The 23,799-nt window shown below is 64.1% G+C and overlaps 1 protein-coding gene and 1 long non-coding RNA gene across 5 annotated transcripts in view; one reads left to right on the top strand and one right to left on the bottom strand.

Annotated features, from left to right (window-relative positions):
• The window catches only part of DNM2 (dynamin 2), a 29,498-nt gene extending 6,986 nt beyond the window's left edge, over positions 1 to 22,512 (bottom strand). For 2 of the 4 annotated variants that reach the window (XM_080608798.1, XM_080608799.1), the window contains exons 1-15: positions 22,280 to 22,512; positions 17,306 to 17,379; positions 14,847 to 14,996; positions 14,397 to 14,600; positions 14,023 to 14,121; positions 13,710 to 13,870; positions 13,367 to 13,509; positions 12,030 to 12,165; positions 11,866 to 11,933; positions 11,062 to 11,200; positions 10,552 to 10,638; positions 9,345 to 9,415; positions 7,246 to 7,297; positions 6,754 to 6,765; positions 3,485 to 3,598 (exon numbers count right to left, since the gene is read on the bottom strand). In XM_080608798.1, the coding sequence (XP_080464924.1) occupies positions 3,485 to 3,598; positions 6,754 to 6,765; positions 7,246 to 7,297; positions 9,345 to 9,415; positions 10,552 to 10,638; positions 11,062 to 11,200; positions 11,866 to 11,933; positions 12,030 to 12,165; positions 13,367 to 13,509; positions 13,710 to 13,870; positions 14,023 to 14,121; positions 14,397 to 14,600; positions 14,847 to 14,996; positions 17,306 to 17,379; positions 22,280 to 22,440 (1,671 nt within the window). In that variant the 5' untranslated portion in view covers positions 22,441 to 22,512. The remainder of the gene's footprint in view (positions 1 to 3,484; positions 3,599 to 6,753; positions 6,766 to 7,245; positions 7,298 to 9,344; positions 9,416 to 10,551; positions 10,639 to 11,061; positions 11,201 to 11,865; positions 11,934 to 12,029; positions 12,166 to 13,366; positions 13,510 to 13,709; positions 13,871 to 14,022; positions 14,122 to 14,396; positions 14,601 to 14,846; positions 14,997 to 17,305; positions 17,380 to 22,279) is intronic. The other 2 variants (XM_080608800.1, XM_080608801.1) reach the window with 1 other exon arrangement.
• On the top strand, positions 2,877 to 3,491 carry LOC308186688. The gene is made up of 3 exons (XR_013944192.1): positions 2,877 to 2,930; positions 3,074 to 3,322; positions 3,366 to 3,491. It is a non-coding gene; the product is annotated as an uncharacterized lncRNA (long non-coding RNA).
• Positions 22,513 to 23,799: the final 1,287 nt, after the last annotated feature.

Raw genomic sequence — 23,799 nt, 5'->3', positions numbered from 1 at the left:
AAAAAAATAAAAAACCAACGCGGAAGGCCCAAAGGCCGCGCGGCGGCGGCGGGGAGTCGGGCCCAGGCTGCCCAGCGCTCAGCCCGCCCGTGCAGGAGGGTGCGAATGGCGCAGGCCTCTGCACGCTGCTCACGGCGCCTTTGGCGCAGCGGCGCCCGCGCGTAACGGGGCGGCAGGGAAGGATCCGGCCCTTGGCGGGGCTGGTACGTGGGGCGGGGGGGTCGTTGCGTGGGGCTTGGGGGTCGTTGCGTGGGGTTTGGGGGTCATTACGCGGGGTTTGGGGGTCGTTACGCGGGGTTTGGGGGTCGTTACGCGGGGTTTGGGGGCTGCTACGCGGGGCATGGGGGTCATGCGTGGGGTTTGGGGGCCGTTGCGTGGGGTTTGGGGGTTATTGCGCGGGTTTTTGGGGGCTATTGCGCGGGTTTGGGGGGTTATTACGCAGGTTTTTGGGGTTATTACACGGGTTTTGGGGGGTTATTATGCGGGTTTGGGTGGTTCTTACGCAGGTTTGGGGGGTATTTGAGGGATTTCGGGGTTATTACGCGGGTTTTTGGGGGTTATTATGCGGGTTTTGGGAGTTATTGCAGGGGTTTGGGGGATTATTGCGCAGGTTTCGGGGGGTTATTACACGGGTTTTTATGTGGGTTTTTGGGGTTATTACGCAGGTTTTGGGGGTTATTGCGCGGGTTTGGGGGAGTTATTAGAGGGATTTGGGGGTTATTGCACAGGTTTTTGGGGTTATTGCGCGGGTTTGGGGGGTTATTAGAGGGATTTCGGGGTCATTGCGCGGGTTTGGGGGGTTATTAGAGGGATTTTGGGGTTATTGCGCGGGTTTGGGGGTTATTAGAGGGATTTCGGGGTCATTGCGCGGGTTTGGGGGGTTATTGCGTGGGTTTGGGGGGTTATTAGAGGGATTTTGGGGTTATTGCGCGGGTTTTTGGGGTTATTGCGTGGGTTTGGGGGGTTATTAGAGGGATTTGGGGGTTATTGCGCAGGCTTTTGGGGGTTATTGCGTGGGTTTTTGAGGGTTATTAGAGGGATTTCGCAGTTATTGCGCAGGTTTTGGGGGTTATTATGCGGGTTTTTGGGGGTTATTATGCGGGTTTTTGGGGGTTATTGCATGGGTTTGGGGGGTTATTAGAGGGATTTTGGGGTTATTGTGTGTTTTTTTGGGGGTTATTAGAGGGGTTTTGGGGGGTTATTAGAGGGGTTTCGGAGTTATTGCACGGGTTTTGGGGGTTATTAGAGGGATTTCGGGGTTATTACACGGGTTTTTGGGGGTTATTAGAGGGATTTCGGGGTTATTACGTGGGTTTTTGGGGGTTATTAGAAGGATTTCAGGGTTATTACACGGGTTTTTGGGGGTTATTACATGGGTTTTGGGGGGTTATTAGAGGGATTTCGGGGTTATTACCCAGGTTTCTGGGGGTTATTACGTGGGTTTTTGGGGGTTATATGTGGGTTTTTGGGGGTATTACGCAGGTTTTGGGGTTATTACATGGGTTTTTGGGGGTTATTACGTGGGTTTGGGGGGTTCTTATGCGGGTTTCGGGGATATTAGAGGGGTTCTGGGGGTTATTACGCAAGTTTTTGGGAATATTAGAGGGGTTTCGGGGGTTATCACATGGGTTTTGGGGTTATTACACGGGCTTTTGGGATTATTAGAGGGGTTTCGGGTTATTAAATGTTTTTGGGGGGATATCAAATTGTTTTACGGGGATATTAAATGTTGTTTTGGGGGTTATTAAATTTTTTGGGGGGTTATTGAAGGGATTTTCAGGTTATTAAATGGATTTTTGGGTTATTAAATTGGTTTTTTTCGGGGTTATTGAATTGTTTTTTTCGGGGTTATTACACGGGTTCTTGGGGTTATTACACGGGTTCTTGGGGTTATCACACCGTTTTTCGGGGTTATTAAAGGGTTCTGCTCGCACCCGTTGGCGCGGCGCGCTTCTCGGCAGAGCCCCCCCCGCGTCCCCCACCCCGTTTGGGGGGGTCGAGCCCCCCCAAAAAGCACCGCGGGCCCAGGGAGAAGCCGCCCGAAGGAGGGGGAACAAAGGGAAATAAAAGCCGTGCCCCCGGCTCCTTTTTCTGCCCCGCGTGCTCAGCACCGGGCCGTGCCCCCCCCCCGCTGCCAGCACCCAGCTCAGCACGCCCCCGGTGACGCCGGGGGGGGGGGGGGGTGAAGGCGATTTTCAGCCTGCGGGGGTGGAAAAAAGGCTGGAAAAAGGCCGGAAAAGGGGAAAAGTGGAAGTGGTGGGGATAAAACTGAGCCGCGGGGGGCTCAGCCCCCCCCCCGGAGGGGGCAGGACAGGACCCAGCCCACGGGGAGCAGCGCTTTGGGGGGGGGCTCGGGGCGTGGTGAAAATAAACCCCCGGGGTGAAAATAAAGCCCCGGTGCCCCGGGGGGGCGAAGATGGGGACGGTTTTCCTCCACCCCGTGGCTGCGCCGCCCCGGGGGCCAGAACGGAGGTGGGGTTTTTACCCGCCCCCCCAAAACCCCGCACGGGTTGAAGCCGAGCACCAGGTTCTGAGCTGGGAGCTAAAGGAGGGCCCCCGACCCCAAAAGGAGGGTCCCTGACCCCGAAAGGAAAGCTCCTTGTCCCAAAAGGAGGGTCCCTGACCCCGAAAGAAAAGTCCCCGGTCCCTAAAGGAAAGTTTCTTGTCCCGAAAGGAGGGTCCCCAGTCCCTAAAGGAGGATCGCCGACCCCAAAAGGAGGGTCCCTGACCCCAAAAGGAGGGTACCCGGTCTCCAAAGGAGGGTCCCTGACCCCAAGAAGAAGGTCCCTGGTCCCCAAAGGAGGGTCTCTGGCCCCTAAAGGAGGGCCCCCGACCCCAAAAGGAAGGCCCATGACCCCAAAAGGAGGGTCCCTGACCCCAAAAGGAAAGCCCGTGACCCCAAAAGGAGGGTCCCCGACCCCAAGAGGAGGGTCCCCGGTCCCCAAAGGAGGTCCCCTGACTCCAAGAAGGTCCCCGACCCCAAAAGGAAGGCCCGTGACCCCAAAAGGAGGGTCCCCAGTCCCCAAAGGAGGGTCTCCGGCCTCTAAAGGAGGGCCCCGACCCCAAAAGGAAGGTCCCCGGTCCCCAAAAGAGGGCCCTGACCCCAAAAGGAAGGCCCATGACCCCAAAAGGAAAGCCCGTGACCCCAAAAGGAGGGCCCCTGACTCCAAGAAGAAGGTCCCTGGTCCCCAAAGGAGGGCCCTGACCCCAAAAGGAAAGCCTGTGACCCCAAAAGGAGGGCCCCTAGTCCCCAAAAGAGGGCCCCGACCCCAAAAGGAAGGTCCCTGACCCCAAAAGGAAAGCCCGTGACACGAAAAGGAGGGTCCCTGGTCCCTAAAGGAGGGCCCCCGGTCCCCAAAAGGAAGGTCCCCGACCCCAAAAGGAAGGCCCGTGACCCCAAAAGGAAGGGTCCCCGACCCGGGGGGCGGGGGGGCCGCCTGGGGACGTGGGGCTTGCCCCGTTCGCAACCCCCCCCGGCCCGTACCTCCTCGTCCTTGTACCAGGAGAGCGACTCGGCGGTCAGCACGAACCAGTACTCCTTGGAGCCGCCCTTCATGATGCTGATGTTGTTGATGGTCAGCCAGCCCCTGCGGATCACCTGCGGGCACAGAGCGGCGCCGGGGAGCGGGGGGGGGGCGGCGCCGGGAGCCCCTCGCTCCCGAGGAGCCCCCCCCCGGGGAGGAGGGGAGGCTCAGGAGCCCCTCGGCCGGATCAAACCCCCCGGAAACCCGCGGGTTTTTCGCCCAAATCCTCCGCCTGCCCCCAAAACGCCCTCGCTCGGCCGTCGCTCTTGGCACCCCGGAGTGGCTGCGAGCATCGACCCCCCCCGGCTCGTTTAGGGGCTAACGAGCCACCCCCCGGGCTCATTTAGCGGCTAACGAGATTTTGGGGATAAACCGGGGGGGGGATTTTTCCTCCCTGTTCCCACCTCCTGCGCTGCGGGGCCAAGCCCTCGCCCTCCCTGGGGAGGGGGCTGCAGCCTCCGCCTCTCCCCCCGGGGTCTCGCTGCCGCCGAGCACCCCCATTCCCCAGGGGGGGTGATGGGGGGGGGGTTTTGGGGTTCCCAGCCTCGCGTGGAGGCAGCCCAGCACCGCTTTCCCCCTCTCCCCATAGCCCTGCGCCCCCCGCGCCCTCTCTGCCCCAGCGCTGCGGGGTTAGTGCCACCAGCCGGGTTAGTGGGGGGGGGACAAAAACGTGCTGGGGGGGGGGGGTCAGCCCGAAGCGGGGCCCCGGGAGGGCGACGAAGGCCGGCGGTTGAGCAGAGAGGGGTTAGACGGCGGCGGGACGCGGAGTTCGGCACGGCTCGGCGGGGAGCAGGGGGGGGGGAAACTGAGGCAGGGCTCAGGACCGCGGCGGCCGGAGCTGGGAATTGGTGGGAGGGGGCCAGGGGGGGGCCGGGGGAGCCGTGCCGAAATCCTGGGGGGGGTTGGGGGGGGGTGAGGCGCACACACGGTGGTTTTCCCGGCGAGGGGAGGAAGGAGCGCGAGGGTAAGGAGGCGGAGGGCGGCAGGGAGGGGGCTCCGCCTGCCGGTTCGCTGCGAGCACCCTGGTTTGGTTTGAAAAAACAGCGGTTTGGCTTGAAAAGCCGTCAGTTTGGCTTTAAAAAGCATCAGTTTGGCTTTAAAAAAACATCGGTTTGGCTTGAAAAAGCATCGGTTTGGCTTTAAAACCCATCGGTTTGGCTTCAAAACTCATCGATTTGGTTTCAAAAAGCATCGGCTTGGCTTTAAAAAGCATCGATTTGGCTTTAAAACCCATCGGTTTGGTTCTAAAAAGCATCGGTTCGGCTTTAAAACCCATCAGTTTGGCTTTAAAAAGCATCAGTTTGGCTTTAAAAAACATTGGTTTGGTTTTAAAAACTGTCGGTTTAGCTTTGAAACCCATCGGTTTGGTTTTAAAACCCATCGGTTTGGCTTTAAAAAGCCGTCGGTTTGGCTTTAAAAGCCATCGGTTTGGCCTTAAAAAGCATCAGTTTGGCCTTAAAAAGCCATCGGTTTGGCTTAAAAACCCATCGGTTTGGCGTTAAAAAACATCAGTTTGGCTTTAAAAGCCGTCAGTTTGGCTTCAAAACTCATCGGTTTGGCTTCAAAACTCATCGGTTTGGCTTTAAAAAGCATCGATTTGGCTTTAAAACCCATCGGTTTGGATTTAAAAACCATCGGTTTGGATTCAAAAACCATCGGTTCGGCTTTAAAAACCGTCGGTTTGGTTTCAAAAACCACCGGTTTGCCTTTAAAAAGCATCGGTTTGGTTTGAAAAACCATCGGTTTGGTTCTAAAAAACGTCGATTTGGCTTTAAAAACCCACCGGTTCGGTCCGAAAACCCACCGGTTCGGTCCAAAAACCCACCGGTTCGGTCCGAAAACCCACCGGTTCGGTCCAAAAACCCACCGGTTCGGTCCGAAAACCCACCGGTTCGGTCCAAAAACCCACCGGTTCGGTCCGAAAACCCACCGCCGAGCGTGCGCTGAGCTCGGGGACCGCGGAGGGCGGAGGTCCGGCGGCGCGGCCCGAGGCTGCTGCCCCGAAAACGCGACCGGAGGCCGCCGCGGGCAAAATAACGGGGAGCGGGGCCCCCCCGCCGTGGGGGCACGGAGCGGGGAGAGGCCGAAACCCCAGCCCCGAGCTGGAGCCTCGGGGAAAAAGCCGAAACGGGATTTGGGGCACCAGGGAGGCCCCGGGGCGCTCCTGGGCTCAAGGGGAGGAGGACGGGGCGGGGGGGGGGGGGCGCAGGTCGCGCTTGGGGCTGATTTTGGGGTGTCCCCCCCCCGCCGGGGTGCTCAGCTCCGAATCGGAAGCCTCGAGTCCTTCGCCGCCGGCCCTCCGCCGTCCCGGCACCGGGCGCGTTCCCCCCCCCCCACCCCGTCCTCCGTGGGCACAGCCAGCGAGGGGAGCGGAGCTCGGAGGCGGCAGGATCGGGCCCCGGGGGGGGGCCGCCCCCGTTTTGTTTTTGGGGGGACGGTGCCGGGAGGAAACGGAAGCCTCTGAAGGCGGCGAAGGGCCCGGGAGGCGATGCGAGGCCGCTGGAAGCGCAGCCCCCGGGGGAAGCGGGTTGAGACCGCCTCCCTCGCAGACGCTTCCATTTCCTCCACCCCGAGCCCCAAAAGCGGGGGCCAGGACCCCCCCCTCACCACCCGCCGACCCCCCCCGAGGGAAAAGCTCGCCCAGGGACGGGGAAACTTCTCCCTTGGGAGCAAGCTCAGCCCTCTGCCACCCCCCCCAAGAAGTGAGCACGCCGGAGGCGAAGCTCTTCACCAGCCGAATAACGCGCCCAAAAGGGGACCCCAAAATTTGCCTCTGCCGCCGCCGCCGCCAGCCGGGATTTACGGGGCCGGCGGCCGGGCACGGGAAATCCCAGCCCGAAAAGCAGCTCCGAGCCCAAAAAGCAGCTCGGGAGGATAACGCCTCCCTCCCCGGGGGGGGGCATTTCTCCCCTCCAGCCTCACGCTGGCAGCGGGCGCACCCCGAAAACCCCGGCGGGGTGAAGATTTCGGCCTCCCGCTCCCCCTTCCCCCCTGCCCGTGGCAAGGGGAGAAGCGTGGGGACGAAGGGACCGGGATGAATTCCCACCTCCGAGAGGCTGTTTTGTTTTTTTTTGGGGGGGGGGGGATCCTGCCCTGCCCCTGCCGCCGGCGTGCTCGGTTCTGGGGTGCGAGAGGCGCCGGGTGCGGGCTCGGGGGCGATTCCTGGCCGGGCCGCGTCCCTCCCTGGCTGCCGTCTCTACCAGTACTACCAGTCCACACGGGTACTTACCAGTATCTCCCCCTTGGGGCGCGCAAAAATTAAGGGGGGGGGGAGAGGGGCGTGGGTGAGGGGGGGGGAAGAAAACAAAACACAAAAGCAGGACGAGGAGGAGACGGAAGAGGGAAGAGAAAGAGAAGTGGCGGGAGGGAGAAGAGAGCGGGAGGCACAAAAATGGTAGGAAAAAGCGGAGAAAACAGCGAGAGAAAAACAGGGACATGCTATTAATTATAATTTTTACAGTGTTAATAATTCATCACAATCTTTCCGACCAAGGAGGCAGCGTCTGCATTACGTCCTGCCACACCTAGGACCATGCAAAGGGGGGGCTTCCAGTCCCGCGCCGCCGCCCCCCCCCATATCGAGGCAGAGCCGCGTTTCCCTTCCTCCGTCCCCCACCTCCAAACCTCGCCGGGGGGCCGCGGCGGATCCGGCCCCCGGAGCCGCAGGGGGGGGGGGGGGGGGGCAGCTCCCGAAGCGGGACCCGAACCCAGCGGGCTGTACCTGGTTGGGGACGGCTCGCTTCTTGTTGGTCTGCGTGTTCCTCTGCTGCGCGCTGCGGAGAGAGAGGGGGGGGGGAAGTTTTAGGAGGAGAGGGGGACGGTGCTGAGCCCCCCCCCCCCGGGGGCCGCACGCTTCCCCACCTCCCCGGGCTGCCAGGAGTGCTGGAAGGAAGAGCTGAGCCCCGCGGGGGGGCTGCGGGGTGGGATTTTTCCCCCCCCGGGGCTGTGGGGTGGGATTTTTCCCCCCCCGGGGCTGCGGGGTGGGATTTTTCCCCCCCCTGGGGCTGCGGGGTGGGATTTTTCCCCCCCCTGGGGCTGCGGGGTGGGATTTTTCCCCCCCCTGGGGCTGCGGGGTGGGATTTTTCCCCCCCCACTTCCCGGGACTTAGGGCCAGCGGTTTGAGGTCGGGCTGGGACCGAATGCGGTGCTGATGGTGGGGGGGGACACACAGACGGGGTTTTGCGCCCCGGGCAGCTTTATCTGCTTCCTTCCAGTCCTTACCTCCGGGCAGGCGGGTTGGTTTCAAGCCTGCGCGTCCCCGGGGCGGGGAGGGGGGGGGCGCGGGATAGGAAACACCCAGAGGTCGGAAAGCCCAAGGGGTCCGGGGGCCTCGCCAAGCACCACGACTCCTCTCCAGAACCGCCTGCAACCTCCTGGTCCCGCCCGCGTCCCCCCCCACACCCCCCAAAAGAAAAAAAAGGAAAGGCTGGGACCAAAAACCCCGCGTACCTGCACCGGAGGGAACGCTACCTGTCTCTCCTGAGCACCCACGGGGACGCGGGGGCGCGGCGCGGGACGTGCCCGTTAGTCAGGAGCGGGAACAAAATCCGGGAGAACCGTTAGAGCCACGCCGGGACGCCCCGGGGAGAAGCAGCTCGCAAGCGCCTTTGGAGGGGGGGGGGAGGCGGCAGGACCCCCGGGGGCGTCCCTGTTTTTGGGGGGTGGGTGCTGGATCTGGTCCTGGGGTCCCTAAAACCCTCCTGGCGCCGGGCGAGGCCCAGCCGTGAGCTCCGGATGGGAGCGGGGAGCTCCCCCGGGGCGCTGAGCCCGGGGCGGAGAGCTCGGCGCATGCAGGCACATGCTGCTGCTGCTCGTGCTGCTGCTGGTGCTGCTGCTGCTGCTACTACTGCTGCTGCTGCTGCTGCGGGTACCCACCCTGTCGCCAAGTGCTGCTCAGTGTAACAGCTGGGGAGAGGGAGAGATTCGGAGGAGTCCGGAGCGCGAGAGAGCGAGGCGGTTCCAAGGAAAAACAGGAGAGGTTAGGAGAAGAGGAAGGAACCGCGCGGGAACCAAGGCGGGAAGCGGAGACGTGACCGGGAAAAGGAGGGGAAAAAGGGGGAAAAGTGAAAGAAAACAGAAGGGGACCGGAGGAGGAGAAGCGGAGGGGGCTCTGCCGGGAAGCGGGGGCGCGAGCACGGGGCTCCGTCCCCGCGGGGACAGCCGAGCTGGGGCTCTCGGCGGTGCGACGCCGGGGCCGCGCTGCTGGGACGAGGCGGAGGAAGGGAAGGAGGAAGGACGGGGACAGACGGACGGCGCGGCCCCCTCCTCGCGGCCCTTCTGCTCCGGCATCGTTCCGAGGGACGAGCTCGATGCCCCAGGGACGAGCTCGATGCCCACGGGGACTCCTCTGCTCCCCCGGGAGCCACCTCGCGCCTTCCCTCGCTGCGCCCAGCGGGGCACGGGGAGCTCCCGCCGGCCCTAAAACGGCCCTAAAATGACCTTAATTAATCCCAGAACCCCCCCCGCCAACAGCCCCGAAGCGCTTCCGAGGCTGAACTTCGGGCACCGCCTCGGGGTAAAGCGCAAGGCGGAGGAACGCTGCGGGGCGAGCTCGCGGCTCCGCACCCTCACACGCTGCGGGGGGGGGGGAGCAGGGATTTGGGGCTGCGGCACGAACCCCCGCAGCTCCCAAACCCCCCCCATAGAGCCCCCCGAGCTCCCCGCCGGGCTTTGGTGAATTAAAGCGGGGCCGCGGGGGGCTCGCCCGCCCCCCCGTCACCTCCCGAAGGGCGCCGCCAACGCCCCGCCGGGGACGGGACCGCGAGCCCTGTTCGTGTCGGGGCGCGAGGAAAAGCCCCGTCCCGCCGCCCGGGCACTCACTTGGCGAAGCCGATGAAGTCCTCGTGGTTGGTGTTGATGTAGGAGAGCTCGATGTCGATCAGCAGCAGGATCTGGAGGGAGGTTCCCCGGTTAGGATCCCCCTCCCCCCCGGGATCGCCGCTCCCCGCGCCGCTGCCGCCAAGAGGGAGCCCTGGGGTCGCGACGGGGAGCCCTGGGGTCGCTACGGGGAGCCCTGGGGTCGCCAGGGGGAGCTTCGGGGTCGCCAGGGGGAGCCTTGGGGTCACAACGGGGAGCCTTGGGGTCACAACGGGGAGCCTTGGGATTGCGAGGGGGAGCCTTGGGGTCGTGACGGGGAGCCCTGGGGTCCCCAGAGGGAGCTTCGGGATCGTGACGTGCAGCCTTAGGGTTGCAACAGGGAGCCTTGGGGTCACGACAGGGAGTCTTGGGGTCACGATGGGGAGCCTTGGGGTCGCCAGGGGGAACCCTGGGGTTGTGACAGGGAGCTTTGGGATCACGAGGGGGAGCCTTGGGATCGCGACGGGGAGCCTTGGGGTTGTGACAGGGAGCTTTGGGATTGTGAGAGGGAGCCTTGGGATCGCGACAGGGAGCTTTGGGATCATGACAGGGAGCCTTGGGGTCGCGAGGGGGAGCCTTGGGGTCGTGCCGGGGAGCCTTGGGGTTGCCAGGGGGAGCTTTGGGGTTGTGACAGGGAGCTTTGGGATCGTGAGAGGGAGCCTTGGGATCGCGACAGGGAGCTTTGGGATCATGAGGGGGAGCCCTGGGGTCGCGACGGGGAGCCCTGGGATTGCGACGGGGAGCCCTGGGATCGCCAGAGGGAGCCCTGGGGTTGTGACAGGGAGCTTTGGGATCATGAGGGGGAGCCTTGGGGTTGCTACGGGGAGCTTTGGGATCACGAGGGGGAGCCCTGGGGTCGCTATGGGGAGCCCTGGGGTCGCGACAGGGAGCCTTGGGGTCCCCAGAGGGAGCTTCGGGATTGTGATGTGGAGCCTTAGGGTCGCAACGGGGAGCCTTGGGGTCACGACAGGGAGTCTTGGGGTCACGATGGGGAGCCTTGGGATCGCCAGAGGGAGCCTTGGGGTTGTGACAGGGAGCTTTGGGATCACGAGGGGGAGCCTTGGGGTCGCGACAGGGAGCCTTGCGGTCGCCAGGGGGAGCTTTGGGGTCGCGACAGGGAGCTTCGGGATCGCGACAGGGAGCCTTGGGGTCGCGCCGGGGCCGCGCTCACCTGGTCCTTGGTTTTGCCCTCCCGCTCCCTGATGTGCGTGGTGACGATCCTCTCCGTCTCCTCCCGCAGCCTGGGGTAGGAACCGAGCTGGGAAGGGAGGGAGGGGGAGGGAGGGAGGGAGGGAGACGGGCGCTGAGCGCGGCGCCGGCGAGGGAACGGGGCCACGAAGGGCGCCGGGAGGGACCGAGGAGGAGGAGGAGGAGGAGGACGCAGCTGGGGCTCGGGGGGGGAAGCGAGAGCCGACCCTCTGCGCTCTTCCCCCAGTTCCTGGGGGGGCTGCGGCGGCACGCTCAGCCCTCCAGAGATGGGGGGGGAGGAGAAATTTCCTCCGGGGGGGGGAAACGCCCTCGATCCCTCGGAGCTGCCCCGGGCTCGCCTCGAGCAGCCGGTAATTAAATACGGGAAGGAGCCCTTCGGCCCCAGCTCCGGGGCCACCAACGCTGCCAAGGGCGAATGCCAGCGCCGGGGGGTGGGGGACCCTACTGGTGCCCGGCCTTACTGGTCCCCTACCTTACTGGTGCACTGCCTGACGGTGTTGATGAGCTCCTGGATGACCAGGTCGACGCACTTCAGGCACGGCTCCTTCAGCTTCACCACCTGCTTCTTCACGATGGCCTCGAACGCCAGGTCCGGGGTGAAGAGCCCCGTCCTACACGGGGAGGGGGTGGGGGGCGAGGGGGCGGGGAGAGAAACAAAAACGGGCCGTCGCGTCCAGGGCCGCATCCTGACGAGAGGCTCAGCGCCGGGGAGCTGCTCCCTGCCCGCTCCTCCGCCGGGCACCAGAGGGTCGGGGTGGGTTTAGAATTAATTAGAATTAGCGCTCCTAACGATGAGGGGGAGGGCGCAGGGGTGCCGGCACGGCGAGGAGCCGGGGAGCTGATTTTTTGGGGGCGTTTTGGGGGTGTGGGGGGGGGGGTGGCTGCACCCCGAGCGGCTCAAGCGGTGCCTGGGGAGGAGGGGAAACTCGGGGTTTCCGTTCTCCTCTCAAAGCACGAGGCCGAAGGAGAGCAGGCACGCCGGGAGGGCCGGCGTCCCACCCGATTCCCCTCCTGGGTCCGCGCCGGGGCCGGCAGGGCGCCCGAAGGGGGGGCAGCAGGGACCCGAAGGGGTCCCCGGCCGGACCGCGGGCCCCCGCTTCTCCCCGCGGCGTTCGGCTCCCTTCTTCCCCCCCTCCCGGGCGCGGAAGGGGGAAGAGAAACGGTATTTCAGCCGCCAAACCCGAGCGGCAGCCGGCGGGGACGCTCCGAGCGCGCGCCCCCCTGGATCGGGTAATTTTTTTTGGGGGGGGGGGATCCGCGCCCCCCCGCCGCTTGCCTGACGCCGTGGATGTTCTTGATGGCGTAGCTGATTTCTCGCCTCAAGTCCTTCTCGTCGAACTCCATCTGGGGGGGAGGGAAGCCCACCGTTAAACCAGCGCCGGGATCTGCCCCCGGGGGGTTCCCGACGCAGGACGCGCGGCTCCCCCGGGCCGGCTTTACCTTCACGAGCTCGAAGGGGAACCTCTCGTGGAAGATGCGGTTGATTCGGGCGCCCCCGGAGAGCTCGAGCGTGTCCACCTGGTCTCCCGACCCCTCGATGCGCTTCTCGAAGTCCACGCCGAACTGCTGGACCATTCTGCGGAGAGGCAGCGGGGTCGCGAAGGCTCCGGCTGAGTGGAACCCCGCAGAACCCCGCAGAACCTCTCCAGAACCCCGCAGAACCCTTCCAGAACCCCTCCAGAACCCCGCAGAACCCTTCCAGAACCCCTCCAGAACCTTGCAGAAGTCCTCAGAACCCCTGCAGAACCCCACAAACCCCTGCAGAACCCCGCAGAACCCCTCCAGAACCTCACAGAACCCCCGCAGAGCCCCACAGAACCCTTCCAGAACTCCTCCAGAACCCCTCTAGAACCCCACAGAGCCCTACAGAACCCCTCCAGAACCCTTCCAGAACCTTGCAGAACTCCTCAGAACCCCACAGAACCCCTGCAGAACCCCTCAAAATGCCTCCAGAATCCCACAGAATCCCCGCAGAACCTCTCAGATCCCCCCAGAACCCCTCCAGAACCTTGCAGAACTCCTCAGAACCCCTCCAGAACCTCTCAGAACCCCCGCAGAGCCCCACGGAACCCCTCCAGAACCCACAGAACCCCTCCAGAACCCCGCAGAACCCCTCCAGAACCTTGCAGAACTCCTCAGAATCCCACAGAACCCCTGCAGAACCCCACAGAACCCCGCAGAACCCCTCAAAACACCTCCAGAACCCCACAGAATCCCCGCAGAACCTCTCAGATCCCCCCCAAAACCCTACAGAACCCCTCCAGAACCCCCCCGGAACCCCACAGAACCCCTGCAGAGCCCCACAGAACCCTGCAGAACCCCTCCAGAACTCCTCAAAACCCCTCTAGAACTGCACAGAACCCTTCCAGAACCTTGCAGAACTCCTCAGAACCCCTCCAGAACCCCCACAGAACCCCTCCAGAAACTTGCAGAGCCCCTGCAGAGCCCCTCCAGAACCCCACAGAGCCCCTCCAGAACCCCACAGAGCCCCTCCAGAACCTCTCAGAACCCCACAGAACCCCGCAGAGCCCCTCCAGAACCCCCCCAGCCACCCCGAGCTCCCCAAACCCTGCCCGGCCGCGGGCACAGCAGCAGGATCTGCCTTTGGCTGCGGTTTGGGGAGCCCGCGGGCAGGGTCGGGGAGCACAAAAAGCTCCCCTTTTCATCCCAAACCGCAGCTGCTCCGGGTAAAGCCGCCAGAAAGGAGCCTCGCCCGAGGGGGGCAGCAGATTTCCCCCCCGCGCCAGCGGCGTTGCTGCCCTGGAGGAGGGACTCACTGCAGCAAAGCTTTGGTTTTGCGCGTGGGGTCGTCGGGGCGGAAGTTCTTGTACTCCTCCACCTCCTTCTCCAGCGAGAGCAGCTGGCTCTGCAGCTTGCTGCGCAGCGAGGGCAGCGTCTCCCGAATGTGGTTGGTCAGTTGCTGCGGAAGAAAAAAGAAATCCCGCCCCAAAAACGAATCCAGCCGCCCGCCTCCGCTCCGAAGCCGCGCGGGAACGGCCCCCCGTTGGCCCAGCACCGCGAAATACCCCGCTTTTCCTCTCGGGGGGGAGGAAACCAGCGACCGCTCCCCCCGGGCAGGAGCCCTGGTTGAATTGGGGGGGCGGGGGGAAGCCCACCCACCTGGTTGAGGACCTTCTGCAGGTGCGGGGTGCCCATGCGGTCGGCCATGTGCCGGTAGGCGGGGTGGGAGAGGAAGAACTTGCGCTCGGCCGCCAGCGCCGCCCGGATGTCCTTCTTGCCATCGATGTCCTTCTGGCTCCGGTTGACGACGCCGATGTAGCCTGCGAGGGGACACGCGCCGGGCAGAGCCGGCCCCTCTTTTCCTCCAGCGCCTTCAGAGCCCTCGCCGGGCGCCCTCTGGGCTCGTTCCGAAATGGGAACAGGCTCTGGGGGGCGGACGCGGCGCGGCGCGGGGCCTGGCGGCTCCTCGTACCTCTGCGCAGAGGAAGCAGCTTGTTCTCCAGCACGTCCCTGGCGTCCGTGCCTTCGTCCATCAGGTCCAGCTTGGTGATCACCCCGATCGTCCGCAAGCCTGAGCCGGCCACAAAAAATCAAAAAAAAACGAGGAATCGATCAAATGTTATCGCACGGACCTCGGCGGAGGGGGGCGGGCGGGTGGAGAGGCGAAAGAAAGACGGCGTCGCCGGTGAGGAACGGGACCGCCGCCCTTCCTCAGCCACCAGAGCGCCTCGTCTCACCCCTCGGAGGGAGAAGGGGCGACGAGCAGCACCTCCGGCCCCCAAACCGAGCGAATTATTTGAGGCGCCGCGTCGCGAGGGCGGCCGAAGCGGTCCGCGGCCGCCTTACCTTGGGGATCCACTTCTTTGGCCATCTTGAGCGCGTCCGAGTTGGCCAGGTCCATGTTGGCGGGCGTCACGGCGAGGATCAGGCTGCTCTCCCTGCTGATGAACTGCAGGATCATGTCCTTGATCTGGTACTCGATGTCCTGCGGCTGGTCCCCCACCGGCACCTTGGTGATCCCCGGGAGGTCGATCAGCGTCAGGTTCAGCACTGGGAGGACGGAGACGGCAGCTCAGAGCCTGCGAAGCCCTCCGAGCCCCTCCGAAGGGAGCCACCTTCGCTCAGGACGTGCCCCGTGTCCCCAAAAAATCCCCCCCTCGGGGGCTGCTTCGAGCCCGGAGCAGCCGGGGTTTGCTTTCGGGACGCGGGCTGGGTTAAACCCCGGCGGCGCCGAGCGTGCGGACGGCTTTTCTTCCCCCCCAAAAAAAACCCGGGCCGAGAAAAGAGCCCGCTCACCATGCGGCGAGTAGACGCGGAGGTTGATGGGGATGGGGGAGATGCCTTTGTTGGTGCCCGTCACCCGGTCGGTCTCCGCCTCGATCTCCTGCCGCACCTCGTCGAAGTCCGTGAACTTTTTGGATTTGCAGTGCAAAAACTCAGCGTATTCTTGGGGGGGAAAAGGGGAAAAAAATAAATTAATTAATTAATAGAAAGCGTGGGCACCGTGAGGCCGGAGCAGGAGGATCGACCCAGCCGCGCTCAGCCTCCGACTGGCGGCCGCCCCAGATAAACTTGGCCTCGCCGGCGGCGGAGGAAGAGGAGGAGGAGGAGGAAGGGGCTGATGGCAGCCCACGCTCCGCCTGCTGCCCCTGCTTTGCCGGGGGCTCCGAGCCCCAAATTCCCCTTGCCAAAAAGAAACCGCCGCCGGGCGAGGCGCTGGCAGGCAGCCGAGGGCGCTGAGCCCGGCCACCAGAACGGCCGCGGTTGTTTTCCCCCCCCGGCCTCTCTGCCTCTGGGTCCCCGCTGACGCCTTTTAAACCTTTTGCCGACGGCTTTGAAATGTTTCTGCTGATGGCTTTGAAACGTTTCGTTGCTGGACGAGCGTGGAAGGAAGAGCTGAGGCTCCACGGGGGGGGGGAAGCCGGGCTCTCCTCCTCCGCGCGGTGGCCCCGCGGACGGGGGACAGCTTGGCGGCCCCTCGCCGAAAAGAGCCCACGGCTTCCTCCACCCGCGCCAGGTTTTTATTTCTTGGGTCCCCCTCCGGATTTCTTAGGTCCCCCTCTGGATTTATCGGGTCCCTCTCCGGATTTCTTGGATCCCCCTGCGGATTTATCGGGTCCCCCTCCGGATTTATCAGGTCCCTCTCCGGACTTATCGGGTCCCTCTCCGGACTTATCGGGTCCCCCTCCAGATTTATCGGGTCCCTCTCCGGACTTATTGGGTCCCCCTCTGGATTTATCGGGTCCCTCTCCGGATTTATCGGGTCCCCCTCTGGATTTCTTGGGTCCCCCTCTGGATTTATCGGGTCCCCCTCCGGATTTCTTGGGTCCCCCTCCGGATTTACCGGGTCCCCCTCCGGATTTACCGGGTCCCCCTCCGGATTTATCGGGTCCCTCTCTGGATTTATCGGGTCCCCCTCCGGATTTACCGGGTCCCCCTCCGGATTTACCGCCGGGTTTCACCCCGCTCAGGGCCCGGGGTGGAATCGAAATCCCACGACGGCCGCGTTTTCCTTCAGGGGAAGGAGGGGAAAAAGCTCCCCGAAGGCCAAGGGAGGTTCTCAGGGGGAAAGCTCGCCGTCCTCGCGGTTCCTTTCCACCTTCCCCAGGCTCTGGGCAGCGGCCGACGTCTCGGGGCTCCGCGGCGCGAAGCGGAACCGGGCCACGGCGCAACGGGGACGCGGCCGGGCCGGCTTTGAGTAGCCACCGCCCGGGCGTTGAAGGCCCGGAGCCAGCCCAAGCCTCGTTTGTAATCGGGATAATTGCACCCCGAGGAACGCCCAGGGGCTTTCTGCTACGGGGGAGCAGGAGGAAGGACCTGAAGGCGTCAGCGCCGCGGCCCTCGCGGGCTCCCCTTCTCCCCTTCACGTCACCTCCGCTGAGGGCTGCCTCCGTTTCCATTTAACGTGGGTTTTTTTTGGGGGGGAAAAAAGGAGCCTCGGAGCCTTCTGCAGAAGCCCCCCGCACGGCCGTGACCTTGTAGAATAAAGGCTAGGACGTGCTCAAGCCGAGCCTGGCCGCGACCCGCGCCGCCAGCACGCGCTCTCGGTTAAACGTGCGCGAAACGCCGGCGAGCGCAGCGAAGCGCGGGGAGCTCCCGGCCGGCTTCCCACTTCCAGGGGGGGGGGACGGATTTCGCTCTGCGCGCTCCCCAGGGGACAAGATCCTGCCGTGGGAACGCTCGGACGAACGAGAAACGTTACCTCGATGCTTTGGGAGCGTTCAAACGTTACCGACGTGCTCTGGGAACGCCCCCATCAAACCGGAATCGTTACCTAAACGGCCTGGGAATCCGCGAACGAACCGGAATTGATGCCTAAACGCTCTGGGAATGCTCAAACCAACCAGAATCGTTACCTAAATGCTCTGGGAATCCTCAAATGAACCCAAATTGTTACCTAAACGCTCTGGGAATCCTCAAACGAACCCGAATTGTTACCTAGATGTTCTCTAACTGCTTTGGGAAAGGCCAAACAAATGAGAATCGTTCCCGAAACATTCTGGGAACACTCAAACAGACCAGAATCGTTCCCTAAATGCCTTGGGAACGCTCAATCAGACCAGAATCGTTCCCTAAATGCTTTGGGAACGCTCATACGGACCAGAACCGTTCCCTAAGTGCTTTGGGAACGCTCATACGGACCAGAACCGTTTCCTAAATGCTTTGGAAACGTTCATACAAACCAGAACCGTTCCCTAAACGCTCTGGGTGCGTTTCAGGCCACGTCTGCGAGGGGACACGCGGCCGGAGCGTACCTGTCTTGGAGAAGATGAGCTGCAGGATGAGCGGCCGCCGGGTGACGATGCCGGAGCCGCGGGGAAGGAAGTCCCTGCGAGGGATTAAAGGACACGCGGTTACTGGGGCGCTCAAACGAGCTCGGATCGCGCCGCTCACCCCCCTCCTCCCTCCGCGATCGGGGCCGGAAGGGGCAAAAACGGGGCGAGGACCCCCAAAAAAGAACCGCTCCCTCCACCACCGGCAGCTTCCCCCGGGGCTGAGAGCGCAGGAATTGGGGCCGAGGCTCCCCCAGGCTGCCCTAACCGGGTTCAATTAGCCAGGTTCAATTAACCGGGTTCAATTAACTGGGTTAAATTAAGTGCCTGCGACCCGCCCCGTGCGACTTCCTGCACGACCGGGACGACGGGTTGTGCCGCGGGCAGGTGGGATCCCAGCGGAAAGGGAAGCGTCGAAGGGCGGCTGCCGGCCGCCGCCGCGGGATCTATTTCGGTGCCGCTCGCTCATCCGGCGGCACGGCCGCGGTTTCGCTCTGATGCCGCGCGGCCGCCACTTCCTCCCGGCGAAATCGACCCAGGCAGGCGCAAAAAAACCCTTCGTGGGGCGGGGGAAGCATGGGTACGAGGGCCAGGGCACGAAGCATCCTCCGTAGCCGGCCAAAACCCCGCAGCTCCCTTCTTGCACGGCCTCTGACCCGGCCCTCGCTCGCGTTACTCGACGCCGGGACCGCGTTGTTTCCCTGGTGGGAAGGAAATCCTCGTGGGGACGACGCCCCACGTGGGCATAAAAGCGAAGTCAAAGGCGTGCTTGTAGACGTAATCATGGAGACAAACTCATTTTTGTAGACGTAACGTGCGTTTGTAGACGTAAAAGTGAAGTCAAACCTGTGTTTGTAGATGTAAAAGTGAAGACAAATTCATTTCTGTGGACGTAACATGCGTTTGTAGACGTAAAAGTGAAGTCAAACCTGTGTTTGTAGACGTAAAAGTGAAGACAAACTCATTGTTGTGGATGTAACGTCTGTTTGTAGACGTAAAAGTGAAGTCAAACTCCTGTTTGTAGACACAATCATGAAGTCAGACTAATTTCTGTAGATGTAACGTGCTTGTAGACGTAAAAGTGAAGTCAAACTTACGTTTGTAGACATATTGTGTGTTTGTAGACGTAATCATGAAGACAAACTCGTTGTAGACGTAATGTGTGTTCGTACACATAAAAGTGAAGTCAAACGGGTGCTCGTAGATGTAACGTGTGTTTGTAGACGTAATCATAAAAATAAACTCATTGTTGTGGACGTAACGCGTGTTTGTAGACATAAAACTGAGGTCAAACTCATGTTTGTAGACGTAATCATGAAGACAAACTCATTTCTGTAGACGTAACGTGTGTTCATAGATGTAAAAGTGAAGTCAAACAGGCGTTTGTAGATGTAATGTCTGTTTGTAGACATAAAACTGAAGTCATACCCGTGTTTGTAGACGCAATTGTGAAGTCAAACTCGTTGTAGACGTAACGTGTGTTTGTAGACGTAAAACCGAAGTCAAACTCGTGTCTAGATGCAATCACGCAGACAATCGTGTGTTCGTAGACGCTTCCCTGACGACAACCGTGTTTGCAGACGTAACCGCGGTGAGCGGCGCCAAACACCCATCCGAAGTGTCAACACTGAAGCCGGATTTTCCCCTTCGATCCCTTCCTCCACGCCCCGCTGCCCTTGCCCACAGGCAGCGCCAGGACATCGGGGCTGCGGGGCCGGAGCGGGCCGGCAAGGCTCGCTGCTCCACGCGTCCTCCGCAGCCCCTCGGGGCCAGAGCTGCTCCGAAAGCCCCGGGGCTCCCTAACGAGCGCCTCCCTCGTTACCCCCTCCTTCCTTTCTCGCTCCCCCCCCGCCCGGCCGTCGGGCTGCCGTTCCCGTGCTCATCGCCGCTGCAAATAAAACCCTCCTGAATCCAAAGTCGCCGTTTCCCTGTGCCTAAATTCAGCCAGACCGATCCCATTGGGGCGACGCAGCCACACCCGACCCGTCCGGGGCGAGACGAGCGGCTCCACTTCGCTCCCGTCCCCTCCTCGGATCCGTTTCCCCGCACGGCGCCGGCGCCAACGCCTCACCTGGCTGTCGGCTGCCGCGTTCTCGGCCCCGCTGATGCCACCCGGCGCCGTATAATGCCCCATTGAGGCCGGGTGGGCTCCCCCCCGCGCCCGTCACAACGGCCCCATTGTCACCGCGGGCCGGCCGCGCTCAATGCCGGGGTTTGAGGCGGCCCCGGGGCCGCCGCTGGTCCGAGCGGCGTCGCGCTGACGCTACCAGGGCTCCGAAGAGCTCAACGCGCTCCATCGGGACGTCGATGGCTTTCGACGCAGCCGGTAACGTCCTTTTAATGCAGCGTCTTCGACCCGTGCTCTTCCGGAGAGCAAATCCGGGGCCCGCCGCGGCACGTGGGGCCGCGAGGTGGGCTCCAGGCATGCCGAAGCCCGGCCCTGACGCGGCTTCGGCGCGCTGCAGGCCGTGGAACTCGGCTCCCGGCTCCTTTTCGGGCTTTCTGCGCGGCGAGGCAGCTCCACCGAAACCTTCCCCCGTGCCACGGACGGCTCCGGTTCTCCAAACCGCTGCAGAACGCCCGGCCGCAGGGCGAAGACCCCGGCTGGAGGTGCCCGTGCCATTCACTCACCTCCCGCTGGAGCGGAGGGGGCTGCTCGGGTGGAATCGTTCCCGTTTCTACCCGGTTTGCGCTCATAAAACTCAGGTTTTCCGCCCGGCCGCCTTCCCTTTTCTTTCCTTTTTTTTCACGGTCAAAGTGCGGCGCGGCACAGAAGCTCAACGTGCGGAGGGGCCTGAAACGCGGAGCGAGCTCAGAACTCCCGCAGCGACGGCTCTCCTGGCCCTGATGCCTCGTGGTCACCCTGGAGAAAGTCTCGGAGCGCTCCCGGGAGGGATTTGTCCCGCGGGACTCGTCCCCGAGCGCTGCGCAGGGAGAAACCGAGGCGCCTGCCCTCCCCCGCGTGCGACCCCAACAGGGGCAGGGCTGTGAAACCCCAAATCGCCACACAGAGCCGCTGGAGCCCACGCCGACGATCTCCGTCCCTCATTATTCCGTCCCTCGTTATTGCACCCCTCAACGATCTCCATCCCTCGACGATCTCCATCCCTCGTTATTCCATCCCCCAAAGATCTCTATCCCTCGTTATTCCATCCCCAGTCTCCGTCCCCTGTTATTTCATCCCCTGATCTCTGTCCCTCGTTATTTCACCCCCCGATGATCTCAGTCCCCCATTATTTCGCTCCCCGACGATCTCCATCCCTCATTATTTCATCCCCTGGTCTCCGTCCCCTGTTATTCCATCCCCTGACGATCTCTGTCCCCCGTTATTTCACCCCCCAACGATCTCCATCCCTCATTATTCCATCCCCCGACGATCTCCATCCCTCATTATTCCATCCCCTGGTCTCCATCCCCCATTATTTCATCCCCTGGTCTCCATCCCCCATTATTTCACTCCCTAACGATCTCTGTCCCTCGTTATTCCATCCCCAGGTCCTTCTCCGGGCGTGTTTACGACCCGGCAGCGGGAGGAGCGGGCGCTGACACGCGGCTGCCACCAGCGAGCTCCGATCGCTGACGCGCCAAGGACACGGCGCCGGGCGGAACACACCCCGGGCACAATTACCCGGTCATTAACCCGAGCGCATCGTTAGCGCCACGGGGATGCACCCCAGAGACTCCCGGTCGCAAAAACAGCCCGGGACGGACGGGAAGGGAAAAGGAAAAGGCAGCTCGGGGCAGGGCGCCGAGCTCGGCGCGAGGAAGAGGTGAACCGAGCCGAAAACCGAAGGGCGGCAGGGAAAACTCGCGGGGCGCCTCCCCGGCTCCGTTTCCCACCGGGGACGGGAGCTGCGGGGGCGTCAGCGCCGCGACCACAGGGCCGAAAAGCCCCCAAAAGCCCCCCAAAACGCCCCAAAAACAGTTGGAGAAAGGCGTTCGGCTTCTGGTTCGGAGCGGAGCCGCGACTGCGCGTCGGTGGACGGTGTCAGGCCGGGACGAGGGCGATGTCGGGGTGGGACGAGGGCGGCCTCGGGACAGGATGAGGGTGGTGACGACGAAGATGAGGATGATGAGGATGATGATGAGGATGATGAGGATGCCAGGCCGGAATCGCGGCGCAGGAAGCCGCCCATTGTTAACGTCGCGGCCTCCAGCCCGGCCGGAGGCCTCGAGCGAGCAGGAGGGGGGCCAAAAATATGGGGGGGGGGGGGGGAGCAGGAGGCCAAAACAACGGGGGGTGGGGGCCCAAAAACCGAGGGCGGGGGACACCAAGAACCAGGAAGGAGGCCCCAAAGCTGGGCGGGGGGGGCAAAATCGGGGGGGGAGAACCCAAAAACCAAAGGGGGAGAACCCAAAAAGTGGGGGGGAGCCAAAAACCGGGGGGGGGGGGGAGAACCAAAAATCGGGGGGGAGCCCCAAAAACCGAGGGGGGACAGACCCAAAATCGAGGGGGGAGCCTCAAAAACCGGGGGGGTAACCCAAAAATCGAGGGGGAAGCCCAAAAACTGGGGGGGGGGGCCTGAAAAACCGGGGGGAAGAACCCAAAAACCGGGGGGGGGAGCGGTCGGGCGGCTCCGGGGCCTATCGGGCGGGCGCAGGGCCCGAGCCCGGGGGGGGCCGGGGGGGCCCCGCCGCTATCGGCCCGCCCGCAGGCGCCGGGACCCGGCCTCCTCCCGCCGTCCCCCCCCCGTCTGGAGGTTCCGTATTCACAGAACCCCCCTACGCCAGCGCCGCGCCGCCCCGCCCCGCGCCCTACGCCGCCGGCGTAAGGAGCCGGCCGCCAGCCGCGTAGCGCGCCGCGCACTTTGCGTAAGGCGCCGCACGCTCGGCGAGGCGCGCTGCGCGCTTTGCGTAGGGCGCCGCGCACTTTGCGCAGGGCGCCCCGCGGGCCCCGCCGCGATTCACGAAGCGCTTTTACGCCGTTTCCGCGGCCGCCGCCGGCCCGGCGCTCACCGGCCTACGAAGTTCTCGAGCACCGAGCTCTTGCCCGCGCTCTGCCCGCCCACCACGGCGATCTGCGGCAGGTCGAGGTGGCAGCTCTGCCCGATGGAGCTGAAGGCGTCCTGCAGCTTGTTCACCAGCGGGATCAGCTCCTCCATGCCGCGGTTCCCCATGGCGGCGGGGCGGCGGCGGCGGCCCGACTTCCCCTCCGCGGCTCCTCATCCGGCACTTGGCGGCGCGCCCCGCCCCGCCGCGCTCGGCCCGCGCCGCTATTGGGCGGGGCGGCTGTCAGTCAGCGCCAAGAGGCGGTCGGAGTGGAGCAGGGCGCCGTCACTCAGAGGGGAAGGCGCCGCGCCCCGGTTCTCGCCGCTCATTGGCCGCCCGGCGCGTCGCTCAGGACTGGCAACCAATGGGAGGCGGAGCTGGGCCGTCAGCTGAGGCGCGGCGCTGCCGCTCCCGCCCCCCGCTCTCGCTCCCGCCCCCCGCTCTCGCTCCCGCCCCCCGCTCTCGCTCCCGCCACCCCATTGGCGGAGACGGCTGCCCGTCCAGCCGCCTAGCGAATCACCGCCTGCCAGTCCCACCCGCTTCTCCCCTCCCGCTCTCCCCGCCCGCTCTCCCTCCATTGGGCAGCACACCTGCCACTCCCCCACCCCGCCCAATCCACCCCGAGAGAGAACCCGCTGGCAGGAGCCCCGCTGTTGATACGCCCAGGCGCCTATCAATCACCGCGACCAGCCATTCCCATTGGCTGGCCCCGCCCTCCCTCATCCCACCCTCTCCCGGGCGGCCGTAATCCCTCGTGTAGCGGCGCAATCGAATCCGGGGGCCCGATCCTTGGCCCGGGGTCTTTATTTCACCGCGCGGCCCCGGCCCCCCCCCGGCCCCCCCCCTCCCGGTGGCGGCGGGGGGGGGGCTCGGCCAGGCCGGCGGGGAGCACCAGGGGGGCACCGGGGGGGGAGGCGGCACCGGGGGGGGCACCGGAGGGGGATGGGCACGTGGGGGGGGGGGGGTACGGGGAGGGGGGCAACGAGGGTGGGGAGGGGCACCGGGGAGGGGGGGCGGCACCGGGGGGAGCCAGGAGGGGGGGCACCGGGGGAGGGGAGGCATCGGGGGGGGGGGGAGACTCCGGGGGGGGGGGCACCGGGGGAGGGGAACACCGGGGGGGAGGGGAACACCGGGGGGGGGGCACCGGGGGGGGAGGGGAACACCGGGGGGGGGGGCACCGGGGGGGGGGCACCGGGGGGGGGGGTACCGGGGGGTGCTGCCTCGGTAGATGAGGGGTGCCGGGCTGGGCACCCCAAATCCTGCAAGGGGTTGGAGCGAGCAGGGTGTAGTTACCCCCCCCCCCCCCCGAGGGAACCCGCCTGTGTCCTGCAGAAGTGGATTATGTGAACCCAACGACATTCCCCTAATTGGGACCCGGCCCCTAATTAGGACCCGGCCCCTAATTGGGACCCAGCCCCTAACTGGACACCCCAAATTCTCCAAGGGGTTGGAGCAAGTGAGGTCTGTTTAGCCCCCCAAGGGAACCC

Source organism: Anser brachyrhynchus (assembly GCF_964034855.1).
Source record: "Anser brachyrhynchus genome assembly, contig: SCAFFOLD_369, whole genome shotgun sequence".
In the NCBI taxonomy this organism is placed as follows: domain Eukaryota; kingdom Metazoa; phylum Chordata; class Aves; order Anseriformes; family Anatidae; genus Anser; species Anser brachyrhynchus.
This window is presented reverse-complemented; position numbering and strand designations above follow the sequence as displayed.